General features: G+C 40.4%; 1 protein-coding gene across 1 annotated transcript in view; it reads right to left on the bottom strand.

Annotated features, from left to right (window-relative positions):
• The window catches only part of LOC306970237 (roundabout homolog 2-like), a 113,443-nt gene that overhangs the window by 25,617 nt on the left and 71,892 nt on the right, over nt 1–15,934 (bottom strand). The window contains exons 7-13 of the mRNA XM_079566116.1: nt 15,136–15,260; nt 13,180–13,351; nt 8,944–9,149; nt 3,949–4,030; nt 3,677–3,842; nt 3,095–3,261; nt 2,425–2,546 (exon numbers count right to left, since the gene is read on the bottom strand). Coding sequence (XP_079422242.1) covers nt 2,425–2,546; nt 3,095–3,261; nt 3,677–3,842; nt 3,949–4,030; nt 8,944–9,149; nt 13,180–13,351; nt 15,136–15,260 — 1,040 coding nt within the window. The remainder of the gene's footprint in view (nt 1–2,424; nt 2,547–3,094; nt 3,262–3,676; nt 3,843–3,948; nt 4,031–8,943; nt 9,150–13,179; nt 13,352–15,135; nt 15,261–15,934) is intronic.

Here is a 15,934-nt window from a genome sequence, read left to right as displayed (position 1 = left end):
GTTTCAGACTCTGGGAATGTATTTGCATGTCATGTGGGCATAACTTTGAAATGCAGGCTTCTTGCCGGTGCAAAGAACGAACGTGCCCCTCATCTCTAACGCTGCCATCGCAAAAACCTCAACTACTCACACGCCTATGGGAGCGGAAGAGGGGTCATTATTAGTCGGGCTCTTAAAACAAAACGAATCACTTTGGACCAGCTGGCAGCTTTAATTGTGAGCTACACGACTTGATGACTAAAGCCGTGTACTTACGTTTGCAAACTCCGGCTTAATGTTATGGTAAATGCATTTCGCAGAGGCAACCGCTGAATTTTAATTACGCACCCCTGACATCTAAAAAGCATGCGGCTATCAATATGTTGTGACACTTGTTTACTGGCGCTATTATGGGGAAAATATATCTGTGCAGTGATGCAACTCATCATAAAACAACTAGCCATAGCAATATCAGTGACACGGCAAAATAATGGGAAGTTACGCTGTATCTATAATTGAGCTGTCACCATCATGTACAAAGATGCGGCCACTGTCATCGAGAGACTATTTGTGTGAACATGTATCATTTAGAGAGAGGCAGTGGAAGTCAAGGCCGGACATCTGTGGTTAGATGTATCGGAGGTAAAAAGGAAATGGATGAGACAGAATGTCCTAGGATTGGAGGTGACAAGGTACACAGAAATAATAGACATTTTAATAGTCTTAAAGAACTGCTACATGCATACATGGAATATTTCTTCTACCTCGGCATGTTCATTTGGAAAGGTTTTGCCTAGTATACTGTACCTTACCTATAGAAATGGAGGTTCTGTTTAGGCTATTTCTAATTGGGAGCTTTAAGACCTTTCTTGGGACCTTCAGTGGTTCTCAAGTGGTGTGGGCCGACTTTAAAACTGGACAGGCCAGACCAAGAAATACATAAACTAGCATGATTATAAAGTTGACTGCCAAAACAACTAATCAATTATCATTTTCTATAGTCACTGGAATAGGACAAAATAACTGTGTGTCATATGTCTTCTTGATTATAGTACATTAATGTATCTACTGTGCAAATGTACAAAAGGGGGTAGGCGCAAACAAGCTTAAGCTTCCGCCTACTCCTTTTGAGCTTCATATCCACGTTATTTATTTATTTATTTATTCACCCGCGCTTGTATCTGTCTTTGGCTTTGCTCACTGTGCTGAACTCTATTCCTATGTAGAACTTTGTGGAACTCAGATGCTCAAATAAAAATGATGAATGAATGAATGAATTTTCACGCATGGATTGGCCACCAAAGAGTCCAGATCTTAACCCCATTAGAATATTTGGGATGTGCTGGAGAAGGCAGTGGTCACACTCTCCCATCGTCAATACAAGAGCTTGGTGAAAAGGTAATGAAACATGGGATCTTTTGACATTGCATAAGCTTACTGAAACAATACCACAGCGAATGTGTGCCGTAATCCGAGCTAAAGGGGGTCCAACGAAATACTGTATGAGGGTGGTGTGACCTTTTCTCTGGCGAGTACATGGCATTAACACTTAGATAATGCTACTTACTCCTTTCTGTTATTCAGCTTATTGCTATTCTCGCTATATCTTCTGGGTAACTTATCAGCCTCTCCGTTATCCAACTACTGAACACCTCTTTAAAACATGTAACTCACATTCTTACAAGGTCACGAAATGAAAGAATAATAAGCAATAAGAATTTGAATTGCTTATGAGAGTAAATTAAGTTCAAATGCATTTTATGACATTTAACTTCATTTACAGTATGTTAAGAACAACCAACAGCTAATGAAAAACATCCAGGGGGAAATAAAGACCTTTTTGAACAACAAACCCAAAACACCATTGCGTTAAAATGGGCTTCCCTTGATTCACGACGGCAAAAGAGGGCAAGAATGCCTCAACGACATAGCATCAAGGAGAATAATACATGGTTCACTCAGATTAACTACCAACACAGGGTAGGTTGTGTGACAGTCCAGAAAGCAGAATTAGAGTGTGTGGACGCGCGAGTGACAGGCATGAAATAGCAGAGCGGTGTAAGTACATCCTAGGTGTGTCATTAACCCCGAGCGGCAGCAGCGGGACACCTTGCCAGCAGACACAAAATAACATTTGCCAGATAAAGGGGCCTGCCTCCCCAACAGCCTCGCAAGTGACACGTGTACCGCCTAATGGTGATGTATTGGTCCCGAGCAGAAACATAAGTCTTAATTCCGGCATCACCCAAAACCATTCGAAATTGACTTAGCAGCAGCTGTTCAAATTCGATGTGTACAGCAGGTGTGCGCCAGCTAATCCCAGGCAGCGCCACATGCCAAAGCACAAAGTTCTCCAAACAAGCTTAGGTGGGGATTTGTTTTTGGTGATCTCAAAATACACAAAATAACTCTGAGTTTCTAACAGTTTGAGGTTTAAATACTCACAGTCCATGTGACCTGCACTGAAGTGGAGCTGAGGACCACAGGGTTGTGCATGCTGACCACCACGTCTCCCAGTTCTTTCTGCACTCGCCGGTGATCCACGCCCTGAGCTGGAGGAGTAATGTCTGTGATGGAGACAGGTCATTTCAAATAAATTGGATACTATTGTACATACATTTCAGGGCACTGTAATTATGAAGCAATAATGGAATATTATGAATATTTCAGTGGTTTCATAACCTGTGGTCGTACTATTTTTCTGACCTTAAACATGAAGATAATAAAAAAGATATTAATGTAGCTCTACTTTGAGTTCACTGGGCCCGATCACATGTGACACACTGACATTGAAAGTGAATATCATTGTAGTATACATTTTAATATGCTCTGAATGAGATTCAAGCCCTTTGGAGTGGATATAGTGGATATTGTCCTGTGATGCATTATAGCAAAGATTTTGTTGAGTATGGATACATTTTCTATTTCAAAGCAAATCCAAGAGCAGTTCTGACATTTTGTCATAAAACACTACAGTATTACTGTAAAACTGCCCCCACCACCTAAGCAGTTATGTTTGCGCAGCTAAAACCATATCTTCCTTTGTTGTTACTTAACGCTGTCCCTATCACTCTGACCACTGTGTGACACAAAAAATATGATACTGTAAATATACCTTGTGTCCTCACAGGCTCAGACATAGGACTGGGGTCACCAAGCCCTTGTGCGTTCACTGCTCTGATGATGAACAGGTAGACAGTGTTCGGCCGCAGATCTCGTACTGTAAACTCAGTGGTTTTCACATGGTCTGCCACTGTCTGCCAGCTATTACTCACGGACTGGCTGCAAAACACCAACAAAAAAAACACATCAGTGGGACAAAACAATCAAATCAATGGGAATTCCCTGCATAAACATTACAAAACCAGGCATGATGGAATCCAGCACACAGCAAGATGGCCTTTGGGGGAAAATCAATGTCTGCTATTCATTTGAACTTTATTGATTATCAATGCCTTTTACACTGTAAGCCTCAATAACCGGACATAAGTGGATAAAGTGGAATATTTTGGATCCACTTTAAGAAGGGTGTGCCGCCTGTCTTCTTATGCGGCTGATGTTTTAACATAGATGAATTATTAAAGGCTTCCAGAATATGCGAGCTTGCTTGGATGCCCACATAGACACCCACATCTGTTCCTGCCATGAACATTCGGGGTCACCACACAGAGCTGCAGGCCATAGGTCATAGACATACCCAAAGGCCTCGATGACATAGGAGGACACTGGGGAGCCTGCCTCCGGACCCGGTTGCCATGACAACGAGATGCTGCTCTTGGTAACATCGGTGACCTCTGGCTTGGAGGGTGGACCGGGGAGAGCTGTGGCGTTGTGGGCCATGAAGTCTGTGAGATCAGTCGATTCTGATGGAGGAATGTGATATGATAATGATGGTAAAGGGCACAGAGAGTGAGTTTTAATTGAAATTGTAATGTAATGAATAATATGTTGAATATCTTCAGCACAGACCTCCGACATCCAAGTAGGCACTCCATGAGGTTTCACCACTTGAGCTTGTGGCCACGCAGGTGTACAACCCAGAGTCGGAGAGCTGTGGAATATACATTTATAATGTTAATAAATGTGTGCAAACAAAGAAATGGTCAAGAGAATAGTACAGAGATATTAATTACGTTTTTGCATGTCTTGTTTTGCATAAAATATTGATTATCTCCCTCTCATATTTACATAATAATACATTGTTTTCTTATTCAAAAACAAAACAGGTTTGTGTAAATGTGTGTGTACGTTGTATGTACGTACTCCTCCAGCAACTTCATAGATTACAGCTGCTCAATTCCAAGGCTGTGCTGTGTACATGTAAAGGATATTTGAGCCCCTGGCTGAAGATATTGAAAAATTGAAGAAGAAGGAGTGGCAGTAGTGGAGGAGCGTTACCCTAAAAATCCAAGGTTGGCAGTTCGATCCTCGCTCTTGCCAGCGCATACTGTTGTTGTGTCCTAAGGCTGCTTGTGAGTTTGAATGCAGAATTAGTCAATGGCTACAATCCGGCGTGGTATGCTACATGTGTGCTCACTCCTCATAAACATGCACTGCACGGCAAAAACGTCTTACTTGCATACATTTAATAGATGGCTTGCGAAAACGAGAGCAAAAGAGTTAAAAGGCAGTCAAGAATTCCCAGGCACACGGTAGTGGGAAAAAGTTAGTCCTTTAAGAAGAAAGTCTTTGATGGACACAGTAACGCCAACGCATTTCGGCACAAGCACATCTTCATTAGTGTAATTCATGAATGAGCACCCTGTAGGAGTGCTAAATACCAAAGGATTATGTGGGAGACAACACAATGTTAAGTAAAACAAAACCTTTACTTGATTTGTAAATCTGTAGAAGTGATCACTCAGTAATGTCATAGTGTGTTTTTAATATTGTATTAATATTGTACCACGCTGGGACACATGTCCCACATGATCCTTTGGTATTTAGCACACCTGAGCGATGTTCATTCATAAATTGCCCTAACGAAGAAACACTTACTTTGTCCATGTGAAAAAAAAGGACTTTTACTCTTTTAGCCACATTTGGTCACAAGTCAACCTGGACTGGTTACTTTTGGGACCATCAACAATGTTCACCTTCTCTCTTTTCATACATTTATATTGTTTTTAGCCATAGCTTCCCATAACTGATCAAAACTTTCCTATAAAAGTGTATAAAGTTAAAAGTAACATCTCTACATTTCCAGAGCAACTATCTCTACTCCAAATCCCACATAGTGCTATACTTTACACCAGTGTTGTGTTGCAACCCCTGACAGGATCCGGCAGCCTTTGTAACTGTGATCCCACATGGATTCTACAAGCTCTTGCGTCAGCTGGGGGCTTTTGAAGGAGGCTCGCCGTCAGTCGAACAGTAAAAGTGCATTAACCTCCGCTGGCCTGCATTTGGCTGGAGAAAAGCTCTGAGAGTGGATGAGGAGGGGAAACTTTAACACCGGCCAATGAAAAAAAAAAAAAGAAAAGAAGCACTGTAAGAGCTAGCATTAATTTTCCTAATTGATTTCATCCTGTAATAGTCAGCGCCCATTTTCAAAACCATCCACATTATCGTCTCTGGTGCTGACGCAGGATATGAGCGATATGGCGATCTATTTTATATTGCCGCTGTATGGAAGACCCTCATGACTGTCTTATCTCTCAAGAAGACGGCAGTGACACTCGCCGAGCACTTTGACACAGAGAGGACGCCATATATTGCAGTGTCTTCAATATATTTCCCCCCCTTGTCCCTATAGTTCTTGTCCTTGAGTTGATCTGCTACCTCCGAGATTTCAAAATGCCAGACAAGATAGAAGCATTTAACGACTTATAAAAATCAATACTGCCTATTCATCTTTTAAAGGCAACCCGACTGCACCTGTCTGCTTGCGTTACCGTTGCTTGACATGGATGGGCAGATGAGAGCGGTTTCCTTCCTTTGAGACGGGCAATAGGATGACAGAGACAAAAAAAAAAACACGCCAATCTGTTGACATGCCACCGCGTTTATGCTGTTTTCATTCTTCACTGCACTTTTATTGACAGCGCAGTGAAAAGAATGCGGGCCCAATCAAAGTAATGAAATAGTTTTGGCATCCTTTGTGCTAATAAAGTGAAACGCTAAGAAAGTAGGTTGGGATTGTGCCATGCTGATGTACGATGTAGAATGTCACCGCTAATTAGATGTGCATATTATCGCCATGTAAAATCGAATAGAAGACGACGGTGACGTTCAAAGCAGTTGAGAAGTGACGGGGACTAAAACCTGACAAGCGCAATATAGGCTTTTAAGAACTGGATTGTAAATGCTCCTTATACATTGCCATTGTGTCCATGAGCCAAACACTTTACTATAGATCCCCATGAATTTACTGTATAAGCAGCAGTGTTGGGCAAGTTACTTAAAAATTGTAAAATATTCTACAATATATTACAGTGTTTGATTACAGCTCTAAAAATGCAATATGTTTGTATTACATGTTCCTATATCAAAAATGTAGCTGAGTTACACTACCTTGAGTTTTTTTTTTATTCATACATTTAAATGCACTTGTAACTCGAGTTATTTGAAATGTCATGACTAATATACTCCCGTATTTTGTGTAAGTAATATGTTATATTCCTTAGTTACTGAAAAAAATAATGTATTTTTATAACTTGTTACTTTTGTAATACTGATAAGCAACTTTTCTGACCAGTATAGGGATTAAGATTTTCTTTGGATACCCTGTTTCATATCACTTTTTTTTACACTACCTTGATACATTGTGCCCAATTAAATGTAGTACAATGTAATGTGCTCTGCAATAATCTGTAATAACTTGTACCTATTTAGTAAGTACACAATGGAATAACTTGTATTAGGACTTTGTAAGTACATAATGTAATAGGACACGAGACCTTTAGGGTTAGGGCTTAAGGATAGAGTTAGAATGATTTCTTATTATATTATGTACCTACAAACAACAAATACTATATAATTATTCCATTGTGTTACAAAGCTCATTACATTGTACTAAATTTAGCTAGGTACAATGCATCAAGGGTAGTGTAAAATAAAGTGTTACCAGCAGAGGTTCTCAACTGATTTGGCGTCAGGAACTACCATGACACTAGGATATTTTGACCTATATATATATATATATGTATTTTCCCCTGAAATTATTGTTGAATAAGCATTAGATCAGCTAACAAGAGCTGACATTGTAATGTACTGTTGTATGTCATTTTAACAGACTCAGACGATGTTCTTATACTTTAGGAGGATACATATTGAAAGAAATGGCTGAAAAAACGATTCCACGACCCACCAGTTGAGAACCACAGGTATAGAGCACTAAACTGCAGGCTTAGACTTTTGAAGACCTAATAATCTTTATACTATTGCGGTTTGCAAATGATACCACTGCAGGCATGGCAATTCTCGAACTCCTACTCTCCAAATTGCAATCTCAAGTGCATTTCAAATTATTTTGCAACATGATTGTATGATTATGCTTGTGTAATTGTTTTTCAGGTACAAAATGACAGCCGTGTCACCGTCAGTGTGCAGCAAGGCAGCGTTTTTTACAGAAGTAAATCAGCAATACAGGGGCATCAAGAAAAACAAACTATTATACAGTTTTAAAAACATTTTATACAACCATTAGCTGGATTATAACTATAATTTTAATATTTTTGTCCTTGGCCCATCATTGACATGCTGCACTTCCTTTGAAATACTAATACATTTTAAGCAGCTTCGTTAAGAGCATTCTTTCACAGCCCATCAAGCCTTTTGCACTGAGTGATATTTCAAGTGTTCTATTTAGATACATTAACAAGTTTGAGTTGTTTACCTACACTCAGCAAATGACCTTATAATGAAGTTATGATGAAAAAAAAAAAAAGCTTAATTAAATGTTAAGAGTTATTGACAATTCCTTTTTTTTAATGAACAAAGACCTGTAGTTCACATTTAAAGAGTGCAATGTGTGCAGAGTTGAGAGTTTGACAAAAAAAAATAAAGGCTACAGTTGAAACCCAGTCTGAATGCACAGCAGTGTTTGAACAACATCGGGGAAAAAACATTTCAACAAAGAGATGTGGAAATTACAGAAGGAAGTCATTTTCTGGCTAAATTAACAGTCTGTATACAGTTTCTGTGATAATTGCGGACCACTTGTTTATTCCCACATAATTGGATTGTTGATTTGATGTGCTTTCAGATCTCTGTAATTACTTCAGTCAAAAGCCCAGAATCAAGCAGGTCAGTAATAACAGGCAGATTGTCATAACAAAGTATACAAGGCTGGAAGTAAGGAAGGAAAACTGTTGGACTAGAAGATACCACGTCTAGAATACAGTCCGTAATGTTATTTGGTGGAGTTGAGGCTCTGAGACTAACTACGTATTTTCTAGACTATAAGTCACACTTTTTGTCATAGTTTGGCTGGGGTCGCGACTTATACTCAGGTGCGACTTATACATCAAAATATATAATATCACATTTGTTATTTTCACACTGACAGCCTCTAGAGGGCACTTTAGGCTTTTGTACCAGTATATGTTACTCCTGTACTGTTGTACAGTGATAAATAAAGCACTTATTTACTTACTTACTCATTGTACCACTGAAACGGTAAAGTTTGGAGTGAGCGAAAAACTTGTGAGGGACTGGCGAAAAGCAGAGGTTACTCTTGCTGCAATGAAGAAAACAAAAATAGCTAATTGTGGGCTAAAAGCTATATGGGAATGGCAAATGGGTGCTTGAAAATCGTGCTGCCGGGAGAGGCTTGTCAAAGGTGCAGTTACGTCTCTATGCCCAGGTAATTGCTGGTGCGACTTACATATACTCCTGAGCGACTTAATAGTCCGGAAAATACGGTATATACGTATGTACACCAAAACTATACATCCCAACTCTTGTCCAGCATTACTACCATTCTACTGTCTCCATAAGTTTCCACCATGTGTCACAACCCACCTTCGCGCTCTGGATCTGAAGACTGCCATGCTCCAGCAGTGAAAACCGGGGGTCCTTCCCCAGCAGACTGGCCCCATTCTTCCTCCAGGTCACCGTAGGCTCCGGGTCCCCTGACGCCTGGCACCTCAGGACAGTCACACTTCCCAGCGCTTGCGTCTGATTGGATGGTCCTTGCCTGATAATAGGCGGGGGGCGGTCCTTCAGGGCTGTGAGAATTTACAAATCAAAGGTGTTTCAACTAGTTTTGGGAGCCTGCCTCCAGCTTGGAGATAAAACCCCGCCTTTTTCACAGTGTGTATAGATGTTGTCTGAGTTGCGAAAAAAACAAAACGCATCAGCTCTGACCTTTCGGGGTAAGTGTTAATTTGTGATTGCAGTAATTGTGATAGCAGCCGCCCAAGATGGTGGACGTCAATTTGCCGGATCGGTTGTGAAAGGAAATGACGGTTGAGCTAGACTTTTGCATGGTAGGCTAGTTCTGCTCATGGCAGCGCATCGCACCTTTGAGCTTTAATTACTGGGTGAGGATTAACGAGGCTTCACCCGTGGTGCTAATTACCATACCTTCTTTATAACACCTCCCCAACACATTGATGCCTAACCGCCCCTACTGACTCATGCCTGCACCTTTTTTCTGGCTCTCGGCGTCTCCCTCCCGGTGCACAAAACTCTGAATTAACATGCCAAGCGGAACAACAATGCATCTACTTTAGAGCGTTTTAAGCCGTGTTGTATCATCCAAAAAGCAGCAGTCGCACTTGGCAACAGTAATTTCGAAAGTGTTGGATGTCTCGGGGTCTCGTAACCATCTTCCAATTTCCTCACTACTGCTCTCCACTCTTATCAGGTCTGTCTCCATTCACATAAGTGTTTACAGCGGGTTCCTTCAGCCTTATCTTTTATCGCACCTTCCCCAAGCACAATGTGGGACACGGCAAGTCAGGCAGAATAGAAGGGGAAATCAGGTACAACTGGGAGCAGCGTAGGAAGCAACAGTATAATGGAACGCTATTGAAGCTAAACTGTTTGCTATTATTTGGAGATAAAAGAAGTGGTTCATTGTCGGGACACGCAAAAAGCGTTTAGACAAAGGAACAAATGAGTGGTTTTATAAAACTGTGATGAGATTCTTTTTGCTTTTGTGAAATAAAAAAGAATGTTTGTTTTATATTTGGAGAAACTTTTGCTTGCTTCAGCTAAGATTCCGAACTTTCAAGTCAGGCTTTGAACAATTGAGGAATTGAGGGTCTTTTATTATTGTTCATTTGCAAAAGCCTCTCTTCTTTACTGCATTAATCAACTTTCACCACCTTTGACCTACTTAGCAAACCACTATGTTAAAACGATATGGTAATCTTATATGGTTTGACTTCAAAGGGCAGTTTCCCTTAGTCGAATAGTAATTGCAAGTTGAATTTTAAATATAAGCTACCATTTCAAAGGTTGATTGAACTTTAGAACGTCTCAATATGATCTCAGACAACATTGACATCATTTATGCTCCTTGTTATTTATTGCATTTCTTTGACAAAATGTTTCAAATGTATATTCTATGTTATATAAGATAATTGTGTGTATATCTACCATATTTTAAAGGGATATTTCAGGATTTTTGACATAAGCCCTCATTTCCTAGTTATCCAGAGTGTTGTTGATTTCTGGAGATATATATTATATTAATTAATGCTGTCCTTATATTTTGAAGAGTTAAAAGTTAAAAGTTAAGAGTTAAAAACAGTGTGACCCGCTCCACAGTGCACCTGAGACAATGCCAGACAACCGATATAAATGTCTGTGTCGATAGAATCATTTTTGAAATATAACTGACCTTGCATCACATGAATTACCGCATTTTGAGGGACTATTTTCTAGCAGATCACTCTGCCGCCGCGTAGCTTACGCCCACGAAGCTGATGCTGCTCAAATATAAGTTATTTTAAATGCAAAATGGTTGTATTTATTCCATCGACACAGACATTTATATCTGTAGTCTGGTATTATAAGTGATTTGCCTCAGGTGCACTGGGCTTGGGTCGGACTGTTTTTAATGCAGGCTACTAGTTACCATAGACATGTGCTAGCCAAGCACTAGCCTAGCATCACTAAGCTCTTCAAATATAAGGACTACATGAATAAAAACATAAATAAAAGAAATCTCCAGAAATCCCCAGTTTGGCTTTTGCTTTTGCCAAATCTAAAAGCTTAAAAAGAAAGCATCAAAATAGCAACGAAAACAAGGATGAAAACGACAACAAAAAAGTGACAAAAAAGGAGATGAGAACACAACAAAAATGCTTCAAAAGTGTGACAAAAACGGCCATCTGACAGAAAAGTTCACCTTTGTAGGTCTTAGCTTTCAAATGAGGCATTACACCGTTGCTCTCCAGTTGAAAAGCTTTTGAGATTTGGGTGAAGGGGGAGTAAGTGGTTAATACTTTCCAATGTTTAAATCCACAGGCACAGTATGTCCAAAAGCAGCTCATAAGCTACACCCACAGTCTACAAAAGTTACGGTTTGTATAAAACTAATTCAACACACTGCAGAAATCCTCTGTTCTATAACATTCGGCTTCTCCTAGTTCCTATCACTCAACTCCACTCTCCCCCCTCATTCTATCCACATAAAGCATTTTGATATTAATCCATCACTTTTCAGAGGCACAACAGCAGTCATTTCCCTGTGCGAAAACACTTCAACAGATGTTAATTTAATAATGTGTGCGGGGAGGGGAAAAAAAGCCAAGAAACAAACACGGAGGAAGGCATAAACATCTCTCCAGCTGGCAGTTGCTTGGCTTTTAATACCCGCATTAAATCTCTGTCAAAGAAGTGTAAAGTGTCCGTCCATTAAGGAGACACATTTTGTGCACGGGGTATCAGTCTTTTCAGGCCACTCAGCGTTACCTCAGCCAGTTAGGTGATAATCACAAAGATGATTGTGGTGGGCTGTTTTTGAAAATGCAGTGATACATGTCTGCATAGAGGGCAGCTGTGTATAAAAGGCTTTTATCGGAAAAACGTGGATACGCAACAAATTGGATTAAATGTCCAGGAATCTAAACAGAATATTATGATTTCGTTTTTTCACAGTGTTATTGCATGCAGTCTTTTTTATCTTTATTTCTATTGATCCGACAGTACAATAGATAAACAAACCTGATGTGCTTTCCAATATGCAACCAACCAAAGCTTTTATTCTTTCTATCCTTATCAACACAAAGTGAGCAGCATTCAACTTGTCAGCGGAATTGGAGGCACACTGTCTCATCATTTACTCATAGGTTTTGTTATTGGATCATTCTGTAAAATACTGTACAGAGCATCATAGTTACCACCCACAAGAGCATACATTTGGAGATGCTTTAACTTTGTTTCCTAGCAATTATCAACTGTGATTATATCTATAGACTAGTCCAGGGGTGTCAAACTCGTTTGGGTCAGCCCCCGCGGCGGGTCGCGGGCCACATATATTGTAAAGGACTGTGGCCTCATAAATAACAACATCTTACACTTATTGTGCTTTATCAGCCTGTGTTTCTTAAAGTGCTATGTCATTACTCATTCACTCCACACTCGATGGCAGTAAGTTACTATTGCAGCAACAGCCGCCGTGAGGCAGACTGACCATTTACCACGGGGCTATAATATGCTGTTTATATCCTGATCTCTTATCATCTTATTTAATTTAAGCTGCTTCCTAGTGGCAGGAGTGAGCAAACTGTTTATTTTGTTAAGAATCCACAACTTAGCACAGGAATGGACTAGAGACTTACATGCTCAGGAATTCATGCTCCTCAAAGGGCCACATTAAATCATCTCACGAACCACATGCGGCCCGCAGGCCTTGACCTTGACACATGTGGACTAGTCCATCTTCCACGACCACATGACATTATTCTCAGGTAAAAATATTCACTTACTGCACGTATCATACCCACTTACTGTGATCGTGTGTTTTCTACCTTTGATAGCTCGCTGCAACTAATATGAAAAGACCTGATACCTGCTGTGAGACAGTATTGCGCAGTGCAATCAAGCATTAATGGCCTGAAGTGTCAAGCCAGACATTATTGCTTATAGCACAGCTCTGGGATAAAATGCAATGTATTGAAGCATAATTACGGTATCACTTAAGCTGGCTGTTAAATTGCCGGCATGTAATGAACTAGAGCTCATATTTAGAGCTCTTAACAAACATTTTTCGCTGTGTCTGTGCGGTAGTGGGAGGAGACCTACCGTCTGCTACCTCCAGCTGGGCCTTGGCCATGATGCTGCCAGCTACAGTGAGCGCCTGGCAGATGTAGTAACCTGCATCGGAGCGCTGCACGGAGGTGATGGTGAGCTCGCCACTGACGGACACAGACACGTGGCTGTCCCCCTGTGACGGCTGGTTAGGGAACAGAAGGTCCTGTGGGGGAAGGAAGACACAGCAGTAGAGTGTATTAGCGCACATGGTAGCAGCGCATTTAAACCACATTTATTATTTACACTTATGATTTCGATTGCAAAGCTCGTTAAAACAACATAAGCAATTTTGTGCTCTGTAAGCAGCTGCAGTGAACTGATTGTGGGTCTGGGTATGTTAGGCACAGGCTCGTTTCTACTAACCAATCAAAGTCATCTATCTAAAATGAGGCGGGCTTTATGTTCTGCTTTGTTCCCTAATTGCCTCACATTTGGTTCTGTGGAGTGTTTTTTCAACTGGCAAATGTCAATCAAATCTCATTACAATTTTCCTAATTCATTCCACCCCCGCCATTTAAACTTGAATTTCTTTGCACAGAATAGAAAAAAAAGAAACGGGTGGCTGGCCAGGCTAATAAATGTTGCTGATGTGCAAATTGCCAATTCACAAAAGAATTAAATAAGCATTAACCATTTTTTTTTCATTCATATTCGAAATAAAATGGACTGAATGCTTAATCAGCAACAGAAATGAGTAGTATAAGAACAGACAAGGATAGAACAAGCCAATATTTTGTTACTTTGAATTGATCTAAATACATAATTTCAGTGTCTTGAGCTACAATGATCAACTGTACCTTTTTCATAAGGTTCAGTTGTTAAATCTAACCATTATACGGGAGACATATCACTAATATTATAGTTTAAAATGAGCATGAAAGCAACGTTTGTTTTGTACTTAATTACGTGAATGTCTGTGATTGTATCTGGCTGTGCACACTCTTCCACGTTTTTGCACATCACAACTATTCAATTAATTTGGCAAAGTGGGTCAGTGTATCCTTCCCCTAGCAACTGAATGGTAGTTTAGACCCACAGTGATCACCCGCTGTGATAACCTGGAGTTATGTCAAATTGTGGCATCAGCATTGCTGCTTTTTGCAGCTTGACCAGACAAGCTGACGGGCAGGACAGCACATTAGCCGACTGTCATTACTTCTAATGAGGCTAATGTCGCTCATGACTTTGTTTTCCTCCAAAGTAAATGTCTGGTCAGCCTGCTGGAGATGGCTGATAAATGGGCACTTCATTATTTGGGCCAGGAGTGCAAAGTTAGGTGATTGCCTTTAGTCCTGTCGCAGGGTACATTAAAAACCTTTCTAATGTCACATGACAGAATGCATTACCAAAACTAAATGGCTGGACACATTTGCGGTGTAAACATCAATTGGCACCATAGATCTACATTGTAAACATGACATTTGTGGAAGAAAAACAGACCATGTCAAAATATAGCACATTTTCCTGCAGTGTGAACCAGGATGTTATTGGCTAAATTATTACAGTGCTAGCATTAGCAGTCTGCCTTGTTCTCGTCTCAACTCTGTCTTGCTATAGACTCTGGCCTAAACGGGTTTCTAATTAACTCAAGTGGGAGAGGTCTGAGAGCTAGAAATGCAAGAGTTTACACAACTATTTACAGTACATCTTTCACAGTTTGATTCAGGTAGTGCAGCTTACAGGTAGTATAGTATACTTTATATAAGGGATGGCCAACCAAGTGAACTGCAACATAACCATTAGATGTAATCAGTACAGACAAGTAATATTTTAGTGAACTTGATAGATTTTTCCTGAATGTTGAGCAACCCCTTATTTAACCAGAAGCACACTGCTTTTATGCCAGGCCAGCATGATTTGCATGACCAAAAAAAACAAAAAACGTTTTGACTATGTGGCTTTGTGTGTACTGTAAGAAACAACATACAAATAATACAGTGTCCTCACCTGACTGCCCTCTCGCTGCCAGAAGACAGTGGGCTGAGGTTTGCCTTTGGTCTCACAGGGAAACGTAGCTGTTCGTCCTTGCGCCACAATCTGGTCGCGGGGTCGCACCACAAACTGAGGCGCCTCTGAAGTTCAAAGTTCACAAGAAAAGCACAAACAAAATAGCAGCAGGTGCACAAACAGTGTCCACAGTCAAACTGGGAGCTATTTGGAAAGGGAAATATTGCAGCTTGGGAGGCTAAGAGAGGTTCATGCAGGGGGTCCGTCTCACTAAATGGTGTCAGAACCAGGGCTGAGCAGAGATTACTGTACCTTAGCAATGGCAATTTCGTTTTAGGGAATGGTTCAAAGTCTGTGTTTTGACTATGACTGAAAATAACGAAAGTAAAAATCTGGCCACTCCTCTGTGAAACTAAACCAAATAAATATAGCATCTTTCTGATGGAAATGGAGAGAACATGTACAGTCTAGTATTGTTTTTATTAAACATATCATCTATGAGTTTGTGCATTGGTATGTGAGCTAGTCTCCATAGCTTCTACATGACAGTTTTGTAGGGGTTTGGCTTTGGCATTGAGCAAAATTCCCGAGCAAAATCAAACCGTATTGGATTGTACGTACATCACAATTTTAATAGTAATATTATGTGATTTTACAGCCAGCCATGGTTGTCAAAAAATATCATTATCGTTCATCACAATCGATGTGAGATCACATAGCCCAGCCCTAGTTACTCACCCAACCAAGTACACTGCCTCCCTTCAATACTACGCTTTGTTAACTACGTCTAGACCCCCAT

This window comes from Gobius niger (genome assembly GCF_951799975.1).
Source record: "Gobius niger genome assembly, chromosome: 11".
Classification (NCBI taxonomy): Eukaryota; Metazoa; Chordata; class Actinopteri; order Gobiiformes; family Gobiidae; genus Gobius; species Gobius niger.
The sequence above is the reverse complement of the archived record's forward strand: the minus strand, read 5'-3'. Positions and strand labels throughout refer to the sequence as shown.